At 37.9% G+C, this 14,406-nt stretch overlaps 1 protein-coding gene across 1 annotated transcript in view; it reads left to right on the top strand.

Annotated features, from left to right (window-relative positions):
• si:dkey-112m2.1 (transmembrane protein 132C) overlaps positions 1–14,406 on the top strand; it is a 187,052-nt gene that overhangs the window by 100,953 nt on the left and 71,693 nt on the right. The window contains exon 3 of the mRNA XM_037692045.1: positions 8,718–8,861. Within this exon, the coding sequence (XP_037547973.1) occupies positions 8,718–8,861 (144 nt within the window). The remainder of the gene's footprint in view (positions 1–8,717; positions 8,862–14,406) is intronic.

Here is a 14,406-nt window from a genome sequence, read left to right as displayed (position 1 = left end):
TGTGTGTGTGTGTGTATATGTATGTATAAATGTGTGTGTGTGTGTGTGTATATGTATGTATAAATGTGTGTGTGTGTGTGTGTATATGTATGTATAAATGTGTGTGTGTGTGTGTGTATATGTATGTATAAATGTGTGTGTGTGTGTGTATATGTATGTATAAATATGTGTGTGTGTATACATGTATGTATAAAGCTTCTTGAGCAGTAAAGTGCTGTCTTATGTCTTTTTTTTATCCTTCCTGAAAGAACCCTTGTCTTATTACATTTTGTTTTCTTTCTGCCCAACCACATTTAACCTGAAGCTATTTTTTTCATAGCCTCTAATATGATTTTTACATGGACTTTCCCATAAATCTCACTGCCAAAAAATCCTGTTGTCTCAAATTTTCATAGGAACCAACAGCTCATTTTGTCCTCATGCAACCTTGTTGACTTAAACAAATCCACAGACTCCATTCCTTGTCACTGTATAGCTCAAACAATACATTCTTAACGCTTCTCTACAGTCTACCTGCCAAATTGTTTTTAATTTAAATATGACTTTTTTTTTTTTGGTCTAGGATTATTGGACTAAGGGGTGATACATTTTATTCCAGGTGAGACAAAAATGGAAGCACATATGGAAATATGCTGGTCTGAACGCCTCTATTAAACAGGAAATTAGATCAATATAGTGGTTATTGAACATTGACTGACAAGGACTTTAAACTACAAAGTAGAATAACGCATCAAAATACATATTTTCAGTGGTTTTAAACTTAGCTCATTAGATGGCATTGCTCTGTGTGTTACGCCAAACCTACAGACTTAAGTATTTTAGCAATTGGAGTTTTGATGGTCATAGAATTTTCTACATATACCTCTTGTACCAGATTAGTTACTCTTTCAATATGCACACTTATGCTAAAGTATGTGACTTTCAGGCAAATGTCCAAACAATTATTGGCTGTAACCTGTACGCGCATTTCTTAAGGTAGTGTTGATTCTGCATATTTCAACTTATTTAACTTTTTCAAACTTTTTCAGCATGGAAACTGTTTTTATTCTGGTAGATTTCAGACTGTGAGAGCTACAGACTTCCAGTAAAACTTTGAGTTTTAACTTCTGTGGAAATATTCAGACAACTCTGCAGCTGTAAGGAGTATCAGTAAAGAACTGGAAGCTCAGTACAGAGAAATTATGAAGTTGTTTTTGGCTTGGTGTGGGAACCATCTTCATTGTGAACAAGACAAGGGAAATAGGAGATGGCTTTTGACTATTTAGGGAATTTCAGGGCAGCACGTTGGTGCAACTGGTAGAGCTGCTGCCTCTCAGCGAGCAGGTCCTTGGTTCAAACCCCGGTCCAGGGGCCTTTCTGGGTGGAGTTTGCATGTTCTCTCCGTGCATGCGTGGGTTTTCTCCGGGTGCTCCGGTTTCCTCCCACAGTCCAAAAACATGCATGTTAGGCTGATTGGTAACTCTAAATTGTCCCTAGGTGTGAGTGAGAGAGTGAATGGTTGTTTGTCTCGTGTGTCTCTATGTGGCCTTGTGATGGACTTGCGACCCGTCCAGGGTGTACCCCGCCCCTCGCACAGTGATTGCTGGACATGGGCACCAGCAACCCCCGTGACCCAAAAATGGAATAAGCGGGTAAAGAAAATGGATGCATGGAAATTTCAGTTTTATTTTTATTAGAGGAAAAGGTGAAAAGGAAATGGTGAGTCTTACTAATATCTAAGTCAATAGATGAGTAGATGGTACAATAGTGCTAGACAGAATATTATAATTAAAGTTTGAATGGAAAAACAGATAATATAGGACTGGGATGTTCAGGTGATAACTCTTTTTGAAGAAGCTTGAGGTCTTTAACATTTTGCAACATGATGTTGTAGATACGTTGTACATTTATGGTGGGGACTATAATTTTATTTTCAGCCTTTTATGATCAGCTCCATCAGAATCTGAGACCCAAAGAAAATGAATAAAATATTATAAAAAAAAGAGTCATGCTTTGCACTGAGCAATTGGTTATTAATTACTGATTAGAGCACCCAGAACTGAAATCAGAGAAATTAATGTTACATCTGCTCACACTGCACACATTTCACTGTTATACAAATAACTATCAGCTTTAAACATCTCACATTTGGTACAACTCATGTGTCCTACCACTGTAATCCTTATTCCTGCATCTTTCTGTATGCTTGATATCCACTATCTCTGGCATGTGCCTGGCCCCTAATCTGTGTATCGGTGGCTCTGGTTGAGAGATTTTTGGTTAGTGGCTGATACTCTTATTCACTATCTTCACTGCTGTCATCAAATGAAGGACTATCCAGCAGCTCTTCAGCCAAGTGCAATTTGAAGTCCAGGCACTGTTGGGTGTTCTTAGCTGATCGATTGGGCACTTTGCTGTCAGACTTTTATAGAATCCAAGCATTTGTGATGCAACATGAAATAAATTAGTGATCACACATGGTGTCCATCTCTTGGTCCTGGTTGACATGTGATATAAGCTCAGCATTTGGTCACACAGGTCTACACCACCCATGTTATTGTATTCTCTGATCACTGCTGCTTGTCACAACTGGACATGAACCTTTTCTTTGTTGGACCATCTGCTACAGCTATCTTCTGGCTCTTTCCCATACACAGTAGAAGCTATCAGCACTGGTTTATTCTTAAAATATTTAGTGATTGACAGTTCTGGTCTCCTCCGGACAATCGTCACTGATGCTTCTATCCCTACTTTTCACAACTGCTTATCTTCTGGCAGCTGTGGCATGACTTTTATACTTGGTTCCTCATTATTGTTCCAGTTGCCTGGAAGTCCCTTCACAATCAATCAATATGTCCAATTGGACATATTGATTGAATCATCAGTCAAAGAATACACAAGTTCATGTGGGAACATATTCAAATAATCGCAAGACTGCTGCAGGTCCAACTCCCAAACTTTGGCCTCTAAACATATCAAGGTCAAGGTTACTTATTGTCATTCATATCAAATGTGGTACATGTGGTGGAATGAAATTGTGTACACAGGGTCCCAGTTACATCTAACAAAAATATAAATAGTAAAAGATAAACAGTAATAAGATCTAAGATATGAACTAAGAATACACTAAACATGTAATAGTGCAAAAACAATGTGCCAAATGATTAAGTATTGTCCACTATATTCTTCCCTTGGTACACCTCGAAATCCAGAAGCAGACTATTTTGAGAAGCAAGAACAAAGGCTTTTAGGCCAGTACGGTGGCTTGCCTGGGACATATTGCCTGAGTGGACAGTGTCTTGTGAAAGGAATAAGTTGCTCATCAATGCAGACCTTGTTGTACCTTGGAGGGCTGACACAACCTTTCCTCACAAAGTCAAGCAATGGTCTTACTCTCCAAAGAATGTCTGACTCCTTTGCATCTTCTGTTACATCTATATCATCAACAATCTTGAGTGCACTTTTCAGCTTGTAACACTTTTCCCTTGTCATTTTCCTGCTAATAACTGACACTAGATTTTTTTTGTACATCTGGGATAGCCAAGGCAGGCCATGTTTACTGATATGCCAAATAAAATCTTGATTTCTTGGGCATAGTATTTAATGACACTCCCATAGTTTGCAGCTGATTTTTGATTTGTAAAAGTAGACAAATCTTCAAAGGTTTTGTAGTTGATGTACTGTGAAAAGTATTGGATTGGACTCCAATGTTCTCTCATTTTAAGGTCATCTTCATAGACAGGAAGCCCAGGTAGTGCAGGTGTAAATCTTTTAAATGCGTACAAAATTCTAACTTCTAATACAGCAATAATCTAAAATATAAAAATAGGATACATTAGGCTAGAATTAAATAAAACATGCAAAATGGTCCCAGCTCACAAAGCACAATGACTTTCCTGCTCCCTTTCTCGCTCTGAGTCTGTCTCCTCATCAGATACTCCTACATTGTCTTCCTCATCTTCTTCACCTACTTCTTCTTCACCATCTTCCATCCCAGGCTGCTTCTCATCCTCATCAGACTAACTCAAATCTGAATCTCCCGCTACTATTTGGTATAAAATCTTCTCTGCTTCACTTCTTTCTCCTACAACAATATTGACTCATTAAATACAGTAAAATGAACCTGGTGTACACTGCAATTGGCATTCATAAAAAAGACTCTCATTTCAAAACACACATTATTTAAACTGTTTTCTGAGGTAAACATATTAACATTTTGATAAAGAAGGATATATGCAGGTATAATCACCATGGTAAAAATTGCAACAAATACATATTTTGCTTACCTCTCCATGTTCTATAAAATATGGCTGTTGGTAAGCCAGCAATTTTGATTGAAAAGAAAATGTGAGTTCCCAGCATGCAAACCTATCACATCACACATCACTGGAAAGCCAAGAATGTCCTCTAAAAAGTACCATACTCCAGAGCTCAAATTACATGAACAAAATGTCCACTATAAAGAACGCAAAAGAATGGGCCGGGACTAAGGAGGTTATTAATAAGATTAAATTTTTACTGCAACAATTTGACTTTTTGTGATTAATAAAATATTTCGCTGTTCTTTTTATTTATGAACTATTTTTTAAGCATTCACCAAAGAATATGTTGAGGTGTTATTTGGTCGGTGGCTGTTCTGGTTTATTTCTGAGAATCAATCAGGTATTACAGGGAAGAGGGGAAAAAAAATCCTGTCATCTGTAAATACGCATCTCACAAATACACGTTTTTGTGGATTTAATGAGGCACCTTCATGTGCTGATGCATGTGAAAAGGGACCTCCTCTCAAATTGCTTTCTTTTATTGCTGTCCCTAACAACGCCACCGGTTGTCCTTCCTCACCAGAAATTACATTAGCCAATCCAATCTCATTTACGACGTGCCATTTGTTAATTTAAACCACTGGCTTGATGGCAGGGGCACACGATCAAGTTTGTTTGTGAAATACTGCATGAGTAAACACATCAAATAATGTCAGATTAAGATAAGGGAGGAAGGAAGGTAGAAAAACGAAATAAAGGAATTGAGGGAAGAAAAGAAGGAAGAAAGGAGTAAGGAAACAGCAAAGAAAGAAAAAGGGACAATGAAAGAATAAAAGGAGGGAAGGCAATAAAATAAAGGAATAAGGAAAATGTCAGGATTTTGTGGACAGGAACGAACCCAATGTGCAGACAGGACTCAAACTCGGCAGATTACAAAAATAAGTATTTTTAATAATAAATGAAGAACAAAACAAACAGCTGACGTGGCAGCAAAACTTACATGAAGACGGATGGCTCAAAGGGAAACTCAGGGAGGACTCAGGAAAGATCAGGGGAGACGCAGGAGAACGCAGAGACCCAACGAATACGACCCGACAAAGGAACAACACAGAACAGGAGGCTTATATACAAGGACGAGACCAGACGTGATTACAACAGCAGGTGTGACGAGACAAAGGTGGCAACAATTAAACTGACGAGGAAACACAGACACAAACAGAAACAGCAAAAGGTGCCATCCTTACAGAAAATGGCTGGAGAGAGGGAGGGAGGGAAGAAGGAAGGAAATGAGGAGAGAGATTGAGGAAATGAGTAATGAAAGAAATGAGGAAATGAAGAAAATGAGGAGAGGGATTAAGGAAATGAGGAAATGAAGAAAATGAGGAAAGGGATGAAGGAAATGAGGAGAGGAAGAAAATGAGGAAGGGGATTAAGGAAATAAGGATATAAAGAAAGAAAATGAGGAAAGGGATTAAGAAAATGAGGAGAGGAAGAAAATGAGGAAAGGGTTGAAGGCAATGAGTAATGGAAGGAAATGAGAAAGGGGATTAAGGAAATAAGGATATAAAGAAAGAAAATGAGGAAAGGGATTAAGAAAATGAGGAAATGAAGAAAATGAGGAAAGGGTTGAAGGCAATGAGGAATGGAAGAAAATGAAGAAGTGGATTAAGGAAATGAGGAAAATAAGAAAATGAGGAAAGGGATTAAGAAAATGAGGATTCATCTATCCATTATCTTCCGCTTGTTCTAAAGTCGGGACACGGGACCAGCAACATTAGGGAGGTCCAGACATCTCTTTCCACAGCCACCTCTTCTAATTCATCTAGGGGTAGCCCAAGGCATTCCCAGGCCAACTGAGATTTAATAATCTATTTTCTTTTTAATTTACCAGAAACTTCAAAATAAATTCACACCCTGTACTGAAACCTGTTTCAGCGTCTCACCGCCTCCAGCTGGTGGGAGGCACGCAACGTCAATTTGAACCCCGCCCACTGGAACCGGTACTGAAAGCATAAAGAGGCACTGTGGAAACGGAAAATGAAGCAATTCGACCTGTACCAGCCCAATAAGGCTCAATAAGTGCCGAGCCGATCAGGACCTATGGAAAAGGGGCTATAGTATCCCAACAGTCATTGTTTTTTTTAAACAAAATATATTTGTAGATTTAAGGCCTTATCCTAGGATTGCAATTGAATTATCACAGTCTAACACTTCTTTCTTTCTCTCTCTTCTTTTTAGTAATGTTTTCAAGTATTTTAATCTTGTTTTGAATGTACATTTTTATCCTGTTTTTTATTAATTTTGTCATGTTTTAAAATTTGTATGAAGGTGCTGGCTGTCATCACCACCACTACTTACTGTAAATGAATTGCCCTGCAGGGACCTAATAAAGTGAGGTGAAGCGAAGCATGTATTGGGTCTTCCACAGGGGCTCCTCCCAGTCGAACATGCCCAAAGCACCTCCCTAGGGAGGTGGCCAAGGGGGCATCCTTACCAGATGCCCAGACTACCTCAACTGGCTGGAAATGAGGAAAAGACGAAAATGAGGAAAGTGATGAAGGAAATGAGGAAAGGAAGAAAATGAGGAGAGAAAAGAAAGACCCCATAAAACACAATAGCTAGTTGAAAGTCTTTCAATGAACTCTAGTATTGATTGATCTGTTGACTAAATACATATTTGATTAAGTTGTCTTTCTTCCTGGAAGGCCAAAGATACTTACCAAACTTTTGTGGCTAGGAAGATACTTTAAACTGTTAAATTAGTCTAAATTACATTTTCAAATGAATGCAAAACGCTTATAAACAAAGGCACTACCCCCAACCAAAGAAAAGTGCTATCAGCCAGGAATCATAGCCGAACCTGAAACACCCAGAAATTGACGTTTTGTACGCATTATATAGAATACTGCACGTTTCTTTGATTATTAGTTTCCATGTTACGTGTTGGTGGTAAATCAGGTTGTGAATTTATAGTTATTACTGTGCTTTGAATAAGGTGGCAAGTTGAAAACAGGAGGGCAGGGAGCAATCAGTTGCTTCCCCCAGTTACTGTCTGCAGCTCCCACACTTGCGGCCTTTATCTTTGCTCGTCAGGAACAGCAACCAACACAAGGCCAGTTATTACTGAAGCAGAGCCCGTGATAAGATCAAAGGTGACCGGATGAATACAGAAGACGTAATGACTGTGCTCTTCTAAGCACTGCTGCTTGGGTTGTCAAATCATTATTCCCCTTTAAATGCTCAGGTTTTTTCGTCATCTTGTACAGATACTTCACAGATCTGAAATGAGGACAGTCTGATTATTTTGATATAGGGCAAGAATTACTAAGCATTCATCTATTGCTGAACTGAGATGGGGTTTTTCCTTAGCTTTTGTGCTTTTTCGGAGACCAGTATGCCTCACCATCTTTCTTCTTCATTGCCTCTTATGCTCACATATCTAGCTCAATTTGTGCATGAAGTATGAACAGTAATAATTCGATATGTTGGATAAAGAAGTTGCAAAAGCGGCACATGTCTTGATAACTACATGTGACAGAGGAAGGAATGAGAAAAGCCACAGTGTGTGGTTATTCACCACCTGTATATCAGCCCACAGACTGTGACCATAAATAATGGAAGTGATCGTAGGATAAAATGGTCAGACAGGTGGTTCAAAACTTAGAAGTCTTTTAAAGCCCCAGATGCAGTAAGAAAATTGCCTTTTCTGCCAATGATTTGCTCTTAACTTTGGGTATAAACCTATTTAAATGTTTAAAGTGTTCACCAGCTGGTTTAAGATTGCTAATCATGAATTTCAATTCATACAGCTAATGATTTTTAATCCATCTTGACATTATGTGTTAACCTAAATAGTTTTAGTTCCTCTATCATGTTCTCATCTCATCTTGATGATAGATCTGGAGCATCTGTCTCTTTATATAACTTTTAAGTTTTTTTTTTTAAATCGACAAGCAGCTACCAACCAGACAAGGTAAAAAAAAAAAAAAGAACTCTGGACAATATTGGCTTGAAGTTTTGATATTATCCAAATGCACTTTTTCACACTGAGGCAGCTTTGGACCAGTGGTAGGAAGGCCATCTTCCAGTCATAAGACTGGGTATGAGAAATGCATTGTATAAAGCTTCACAGAACTTGTCAGGTTAGAAAAGTGCATTTGCCATAATTAATACCTAAGAGGAAATTGTCCACATAATCTACATTTTATACGGATTGAAACTTGATTTCGGTGAGATGTTGCTTCCAGGTGGAACTTCCAGGAGGAGGGACATCTGCTGAGAGGGTGAATGTGAAATACACAGACCTTTCAACAGGAGCAACTGTGTGACTACAGCCATGGTGGCTGTAGAGGAGTATAAGAAGGTTTTTGCTAAACAATTTTGACAAAGCAGCAAAAAAAGAAAACATGAAAAATGTTCGTGGATAATCAACACACTATTGTTTTGTTTTTAAAGATGTATTTTTGTGTGTTTCAGTGTCAAGCTGAAGGATGGTGTGGCGTTCCTTGGGGCAAGAGCCAGTAACCCGGTTATGTGGACGGTCAGTCAGGACATCAGAAGCGAGGGTCATCGGGTTGTTACCCTGCACTGCCATAGGAAAGAGAACAGTTTTAGTCAAAGGTAGGACGGTTTCTGTCCTTTTGATAATAAAGTATGCTACTGAAATACAGATATAGATGGTTGAACAAGCAACAAACAGCACAACACTTTTTTTTTGTTTTTGTTTTTTTTAATTCAGGCAGGTGTCATGAAGGAGTGAAAAACAAAGATAATGGGGCACAAGACTTAGAATTTGAACAATAACTTTTTTTTTAGCATTAAGCCTTAGTGAAGCCAGTAAACTGAACCATTTAGAGAAACATTCACATTTGCATACACATATTTAATGATTGATTATATGCTATATTTTCACATCTTCCAAAAAAAATCAATGAAAAGATCAGTTTGATTTGTTGTGCCTAAGAACTTCACATAAGAAGTGTTTTTCATGCATTTATCATGCAAGTATCTAACAAAGCATGTGAGCGCTACACTTGTCCTTAAATAAAAAAATAAAAAATAGGGCCAGCAGATACTTACAACAAACACAAAAACTACTTGGCTGCCTTTGTTTGGCATTGATGACCACACGGGGGTGTTGTGTTAAAATTATTAAGATACAGCAGTGCAGTGTGTAAATATCCAAAGAGATACATGTCATTTGTCATCTTCAAAAAATGTTTACATTTGTTTTGCAAAGTCATTTGTTTTTCTCCTCATACTTTTCCAAACATTTGTCAGTGCATCAAGTAATTATTTTCCTGGTGAACAGATGTTTTAGTTGATTTATCATAGCTTATTGAAACTGAGCTTTAGTATTTTGACAGTGTAGTTCTGGTTTTGATTCATGTTGTTTTTATCATCATTACTGTTGGATACAAATATATTTAGGTCGCTGGTTCGAATCCGACTCGAAGGACCAAAATGTTGGATAAAAATCCATCCATCCATTATCTTTACCTGCTTCTTCCTTTTTTGGGTCATGAGGTTCACTGGTGCCCATGTCCAGCAGTCACTGTGCAAGAGGTGGGGTACACCCTAGGCAGGTCACAAGTCCATCATAGGGTCACATGGAGACAAATGAGACAAACATTCACTCTCTCGCTCACACCTTTGCGTTTCCAATTAGTCTAACATGCATGTTTTTTGTCTGTGGGTTTTCCCAGAGAAAACCCACGCATGCACGGAGAGAACATGCAAACTCCACCCAGAAAGGCCCCCGGACTGGGATTTGAACCAGGGTAACCTGCTCGCTGAGAGGCAGCAGCTCTATCAGCTGTGCCACCGTGCTGCCCCTTGGATAAAAATATTCTTTCATTATTTACTTATAAAGAGTCACGCACGAAGACATGAGAAGATTTTTTTTTTAACCCAGTAACTTGCAAGGGCAGAGTTCACCACAGGTTTACACAGATGTTTCATTGACGCCCCGGTCATGAAGCTCTGCAGCGGGCAGTGTACAGGAAGTGTTTTTATAATGCTTATGAGCACAATGACCTCGGCCTCTTAGACTTGGATCTGTAGGGGCTTGCAGGCTCCCCTCTGAGAGAGGAAAATAACTCTCTGACCTCACACACATGGTTCAACATTAACTTACCATTAGCAGTGAAAACATCCATAAATCTTTACCTAAATTCCGCTGACAATTGCCACTAAATGCTTTGCATATTCCTTGTTTCCAGCTCCTCACATGCCACCTGTACTCTGTTAGTAATCAGCACATGGATCATTAGAGTCACTCTCTTAGTATATTGTATATCCTCCTGTTTTTCCTTGATCCTCTGTTCACACATGGATTTTGATGGTTGAGCCAGATTTTGTTTTGTTCTTTTAAATAATCTTGCTGTGACTTCTTTGTGTCTTTATTTTTAATTTTCTAAACAAGTACTTTGTCATCTCCCTGCTTTCTCTGCTTCGTTCACCAAAGTTTAGGTCCTCTCCACCACAAACCTTGAAAGACTTTTGGATTCTAATTGTACTAAAGCGACTATACTTTCGAAACAGTTGTCATAATAAATGTGCAGCTTATGCACAATAAAATATAAAGGAGTCAGTATAAGGAATGCAATATAAAATGTAATTTATTATTAGTCTAAAAAATAAAAAAGTAATGTGCAGAAATTTGTGCTGCATTACTATATGATTAAATGCACCTGCATCTTTTCTCTTTCATGCAAAGCACTTTAGCAGATTTTTGCATGCACGTGCAGATGATTACAGCTCACAAGTGTCAGTTTGCAAAAAAATAATTCTGTGTTTGTGTGTAAGGGTCAGTGTACATTATTTGACATTCATCGCAGCAGCTAAACGGTTTTCAGCAAAGACAAAGTAGCTGCACACAGGAAGTGACACACTGAGGCCGGTTAGTTATTTCCTCCTGCGTGTTGAGGAGATGACGGTGATGAATGACAAGTCATCTGTCATTTACATGTTTCTCTTTTGCTGTCCAGCTGTGGAGAAAAAAACGTTGAATTATACTGGTCTGCTCAAAACAAGGTCATAACATGGAATCAGGTGTTCTGCTTTGTTATTCTATTAAACAAAGGTGCATCCCATGGCCAGGACCGGAGCTGGTGGGAACAACAAAACCATGTTTTTTTTCAGTTGTGTATTCTACAAATATACAAGCCTTCTACCATACATACATTCTGGCTTTAGCAGTAAACACGTGATTTTTTAAAAATTATTATTATTATTATTTTTATTAACAATGTTTTGTTAATTTATTAGTGGATAAACCATCACCTTCATTCATGACCTCACTAAACATACACATGCATTTGGAGACTTCTGACATGTAATGGAAAACAGTTTTCTTGCTATTATAAATACCTTTTTTACTCTGTTTTTATAAAGCTAAAATAAAACTTTTTTTTTTGTAGTTTCTTGAGTTGTATCAGGTCTGTAGCCCATCTGCAGTTGATGTGTTTATGTTGTACATGTCAAACCATAATTTTGTAAGAACACACATCTAAAATTCAGTCAAAGAAGCTTCCAACGTTAGCAAAATAACCATAAACACTGCATCAAATGTGTTGCTTTAATCAATGATTTTTTTATTATTTTATTATTTTATTTAATTCATTCATTCCAGGCATGTCAAAACAATTGCACACTGCACAGTTCGTATCAACGTTAACGCCAATATGAATCTGTGCATCCATACATTCATACCTACACCTATATACACATACATACACACACATTTGAACACAAACAACCCCTTGCAAAACAAACCCACATCAGCAAATACATCTGCTTTGACTGGATGCAAACAAAGTAAAAAAAAAAAGTTTATACCTAATGTTCACACACCTATCCATGTACACATACACGTATACATGCACACACACAAATCCAACTGATCCAGTTGAATCCACATGATTCAACTTTTGGTGTGGAAAAAATGTTTTTCACAAAAAAATCCTTCTGAAACTCCAGGGAAGTTCCCTTCCACTGACACCACAATAGGGATCCCACTCAAATCAGCTCTAATAACTTCAACAAGTAATGCAGAAGTGATTTTGATACAACTTAATTTTAGAAAACTATTATCACATAAGATATAAGTAGACCATGCCCATATAAAAAACACTCTTCTTTTGTTTGTTTGAATGCTTAATGCGCTGCGTTTTGACTCGTTGCTGCACACATACAGTACACGTGAGAATAAATGATCAAAAATGCTAAGTATGATCATAAAATTATACCTATTAAAAACAGACAACTGACATGTTGTTTTTATCTGCATTTTCTCTTTTAAACAGTTGTAGTGCAAAAGAGGGTAATCAATAAAACCAAAAAGATGAACCATAACCACTTTGTTGAAAACAGGCCTCTCTTGTAAATGAGTCCTCGAGGCTCAATGGGATTTACCTGTTTAAATAAAGGTTGAATGAATGAATAAAGTATTAAAACATGTAATAATTAGCTTATATATATATATTCAGAACAAAAATAAACCTAATCATTTCTGTTTTCTGGGCAGCATATCATCCACAAACTTCAAAAGTTGTTTCCATCTTTCCATTGTTTTATCATATGTTCCCCTCTGCCATTGCAGCCCTTATCATACAGTACAAAGTTTGTTGAAACTTTGCTGACAAACTGGCGAGACCATCTCCCCGAGATTCAAGCGGCTTTGCAAACACATAAACACCCGTTTTTACAATTCAGTGCAGGTTTTGGCGAAAAGTCTTGGGAACAAAGACAATCACTTCTCATACATTTTTAAGCATAAATGTTGGTGGGTTATACAGGGGCAAGCAAATAGCTTTGTATGGCAAATACAGAAAAGCTCTCTGCAGAGAAAAATGTGACAGCTGTTGAGTCTGTGTAAATATGCATCAGTTGCTTCAACCCACACAAACACGAAGAGTGACGGAGTAAAGGTTTAAAGGTTTTATATGAACCTCTGTGCTCTGTGGTAGACTACATCTAATTTGTATGAGCATTGCAAAAACCATTCATGTTCTCTACATGCAATATTCTAATTGGTAGTAAAAAATGGTCCAACACTTGTTTGTTGTGCTTGTATTCATTTTGTTGTAAGGTTTGCAATTTCTTTTATCACCCACTGCCATTGAGCAAAAAGTGGGCACAGATATGTTGAGTGTGTGTGTTTGTCTGTTTGTGAGCCAAATATCTCATGAACTGCTGGAAAGATTTAAATGAAGCTCTCAGGAAGTAAGCATTGAGTGTTGATGTTTAGCTGATTAACTTTTAAAGCCAAATCTGTAAGATGACTAAACAACTTTATCTTACATAAAAATTAGCTATACCTCTGGTAATTTTACAGATACTGCGCTAACATTTGGTGTTTTGTAGTAGGGATGCACAATATTGGATTTTTGGCCAATATGCCGATATGTTGAAATGTATTTGGCCGATAACCAATACAGAAATTGTATATACTTTGTCAGAACATAGCCCTCTTATTTAAGCTTATTTGCTACAAAAATTGTGTAACAGCTATAAGAGCTGGTGACATATATTCAGTAACAGGCATATGCAAAGCACTTTTAACTTATATTAAATGAAAAGTGTTAAATATTATTTATTAGAATTAGTCACCTGCGATGCTGTCTCACTTGTGGAGGCTTGTTCCAGGTTCCTAGCTGCAGTGTGCACTCTTGTGCATGAAGGTCAGCCTTTTTAAGTTCAAAGTTTTTGTCTATCCATTGTGCCGTAAGATTAATCATGCTAATGGGGCTAACACTTGACGTCCAAATGTCTGTGGTTAAGCTCACCCAAATGCTATCAGCTATTAGCTTTTCAATGACGTTGGAAATGACAGCTTGTAACTCGGGTAAGGCTACGTCGGAAAAATATATCCGACTGGGGACGATGTAGCGAGGCTCAACGTAGTCCAAAAATATTTGGAATCCGACATCCTCAAAGAAAAAACCTTCCACACCACCGACATTTTGACTTCTTCCTCTGCCGTGATCAGATCAGGGCGTGACATCATCACGTTGTGCTTGTAATGCAGGCATCCTTGTCACTGGGTTGTCGTACTAAAACAGTGCCTTTATATCGGTGATTATTTTGATGGAATGGCTGATGTCCGATATTTAACTTTAACGCTAATATCGGCCGATACTGATACCATGCCGATAATTTCGTG

This window comes from Nematolebias whitei, chromosome 18, assembly GCF_014905685.2.
Source record: "Nematolebias whitei isolate Nwh7 chromosome 18, NemWhi1, whole genome shotgun sequence".
Taxonomy (NCBI): Eukaryota; Metazoa; Chordata; class Actinopteri; order Cyprinodontiformes; family Rivulidae; genus Nematolebias; species Nematolebias whitei.
Note: the sequence above shows the minus strand (reverse complement) of the source record. Positions and strands in the feature narration are given on the sequence as shown.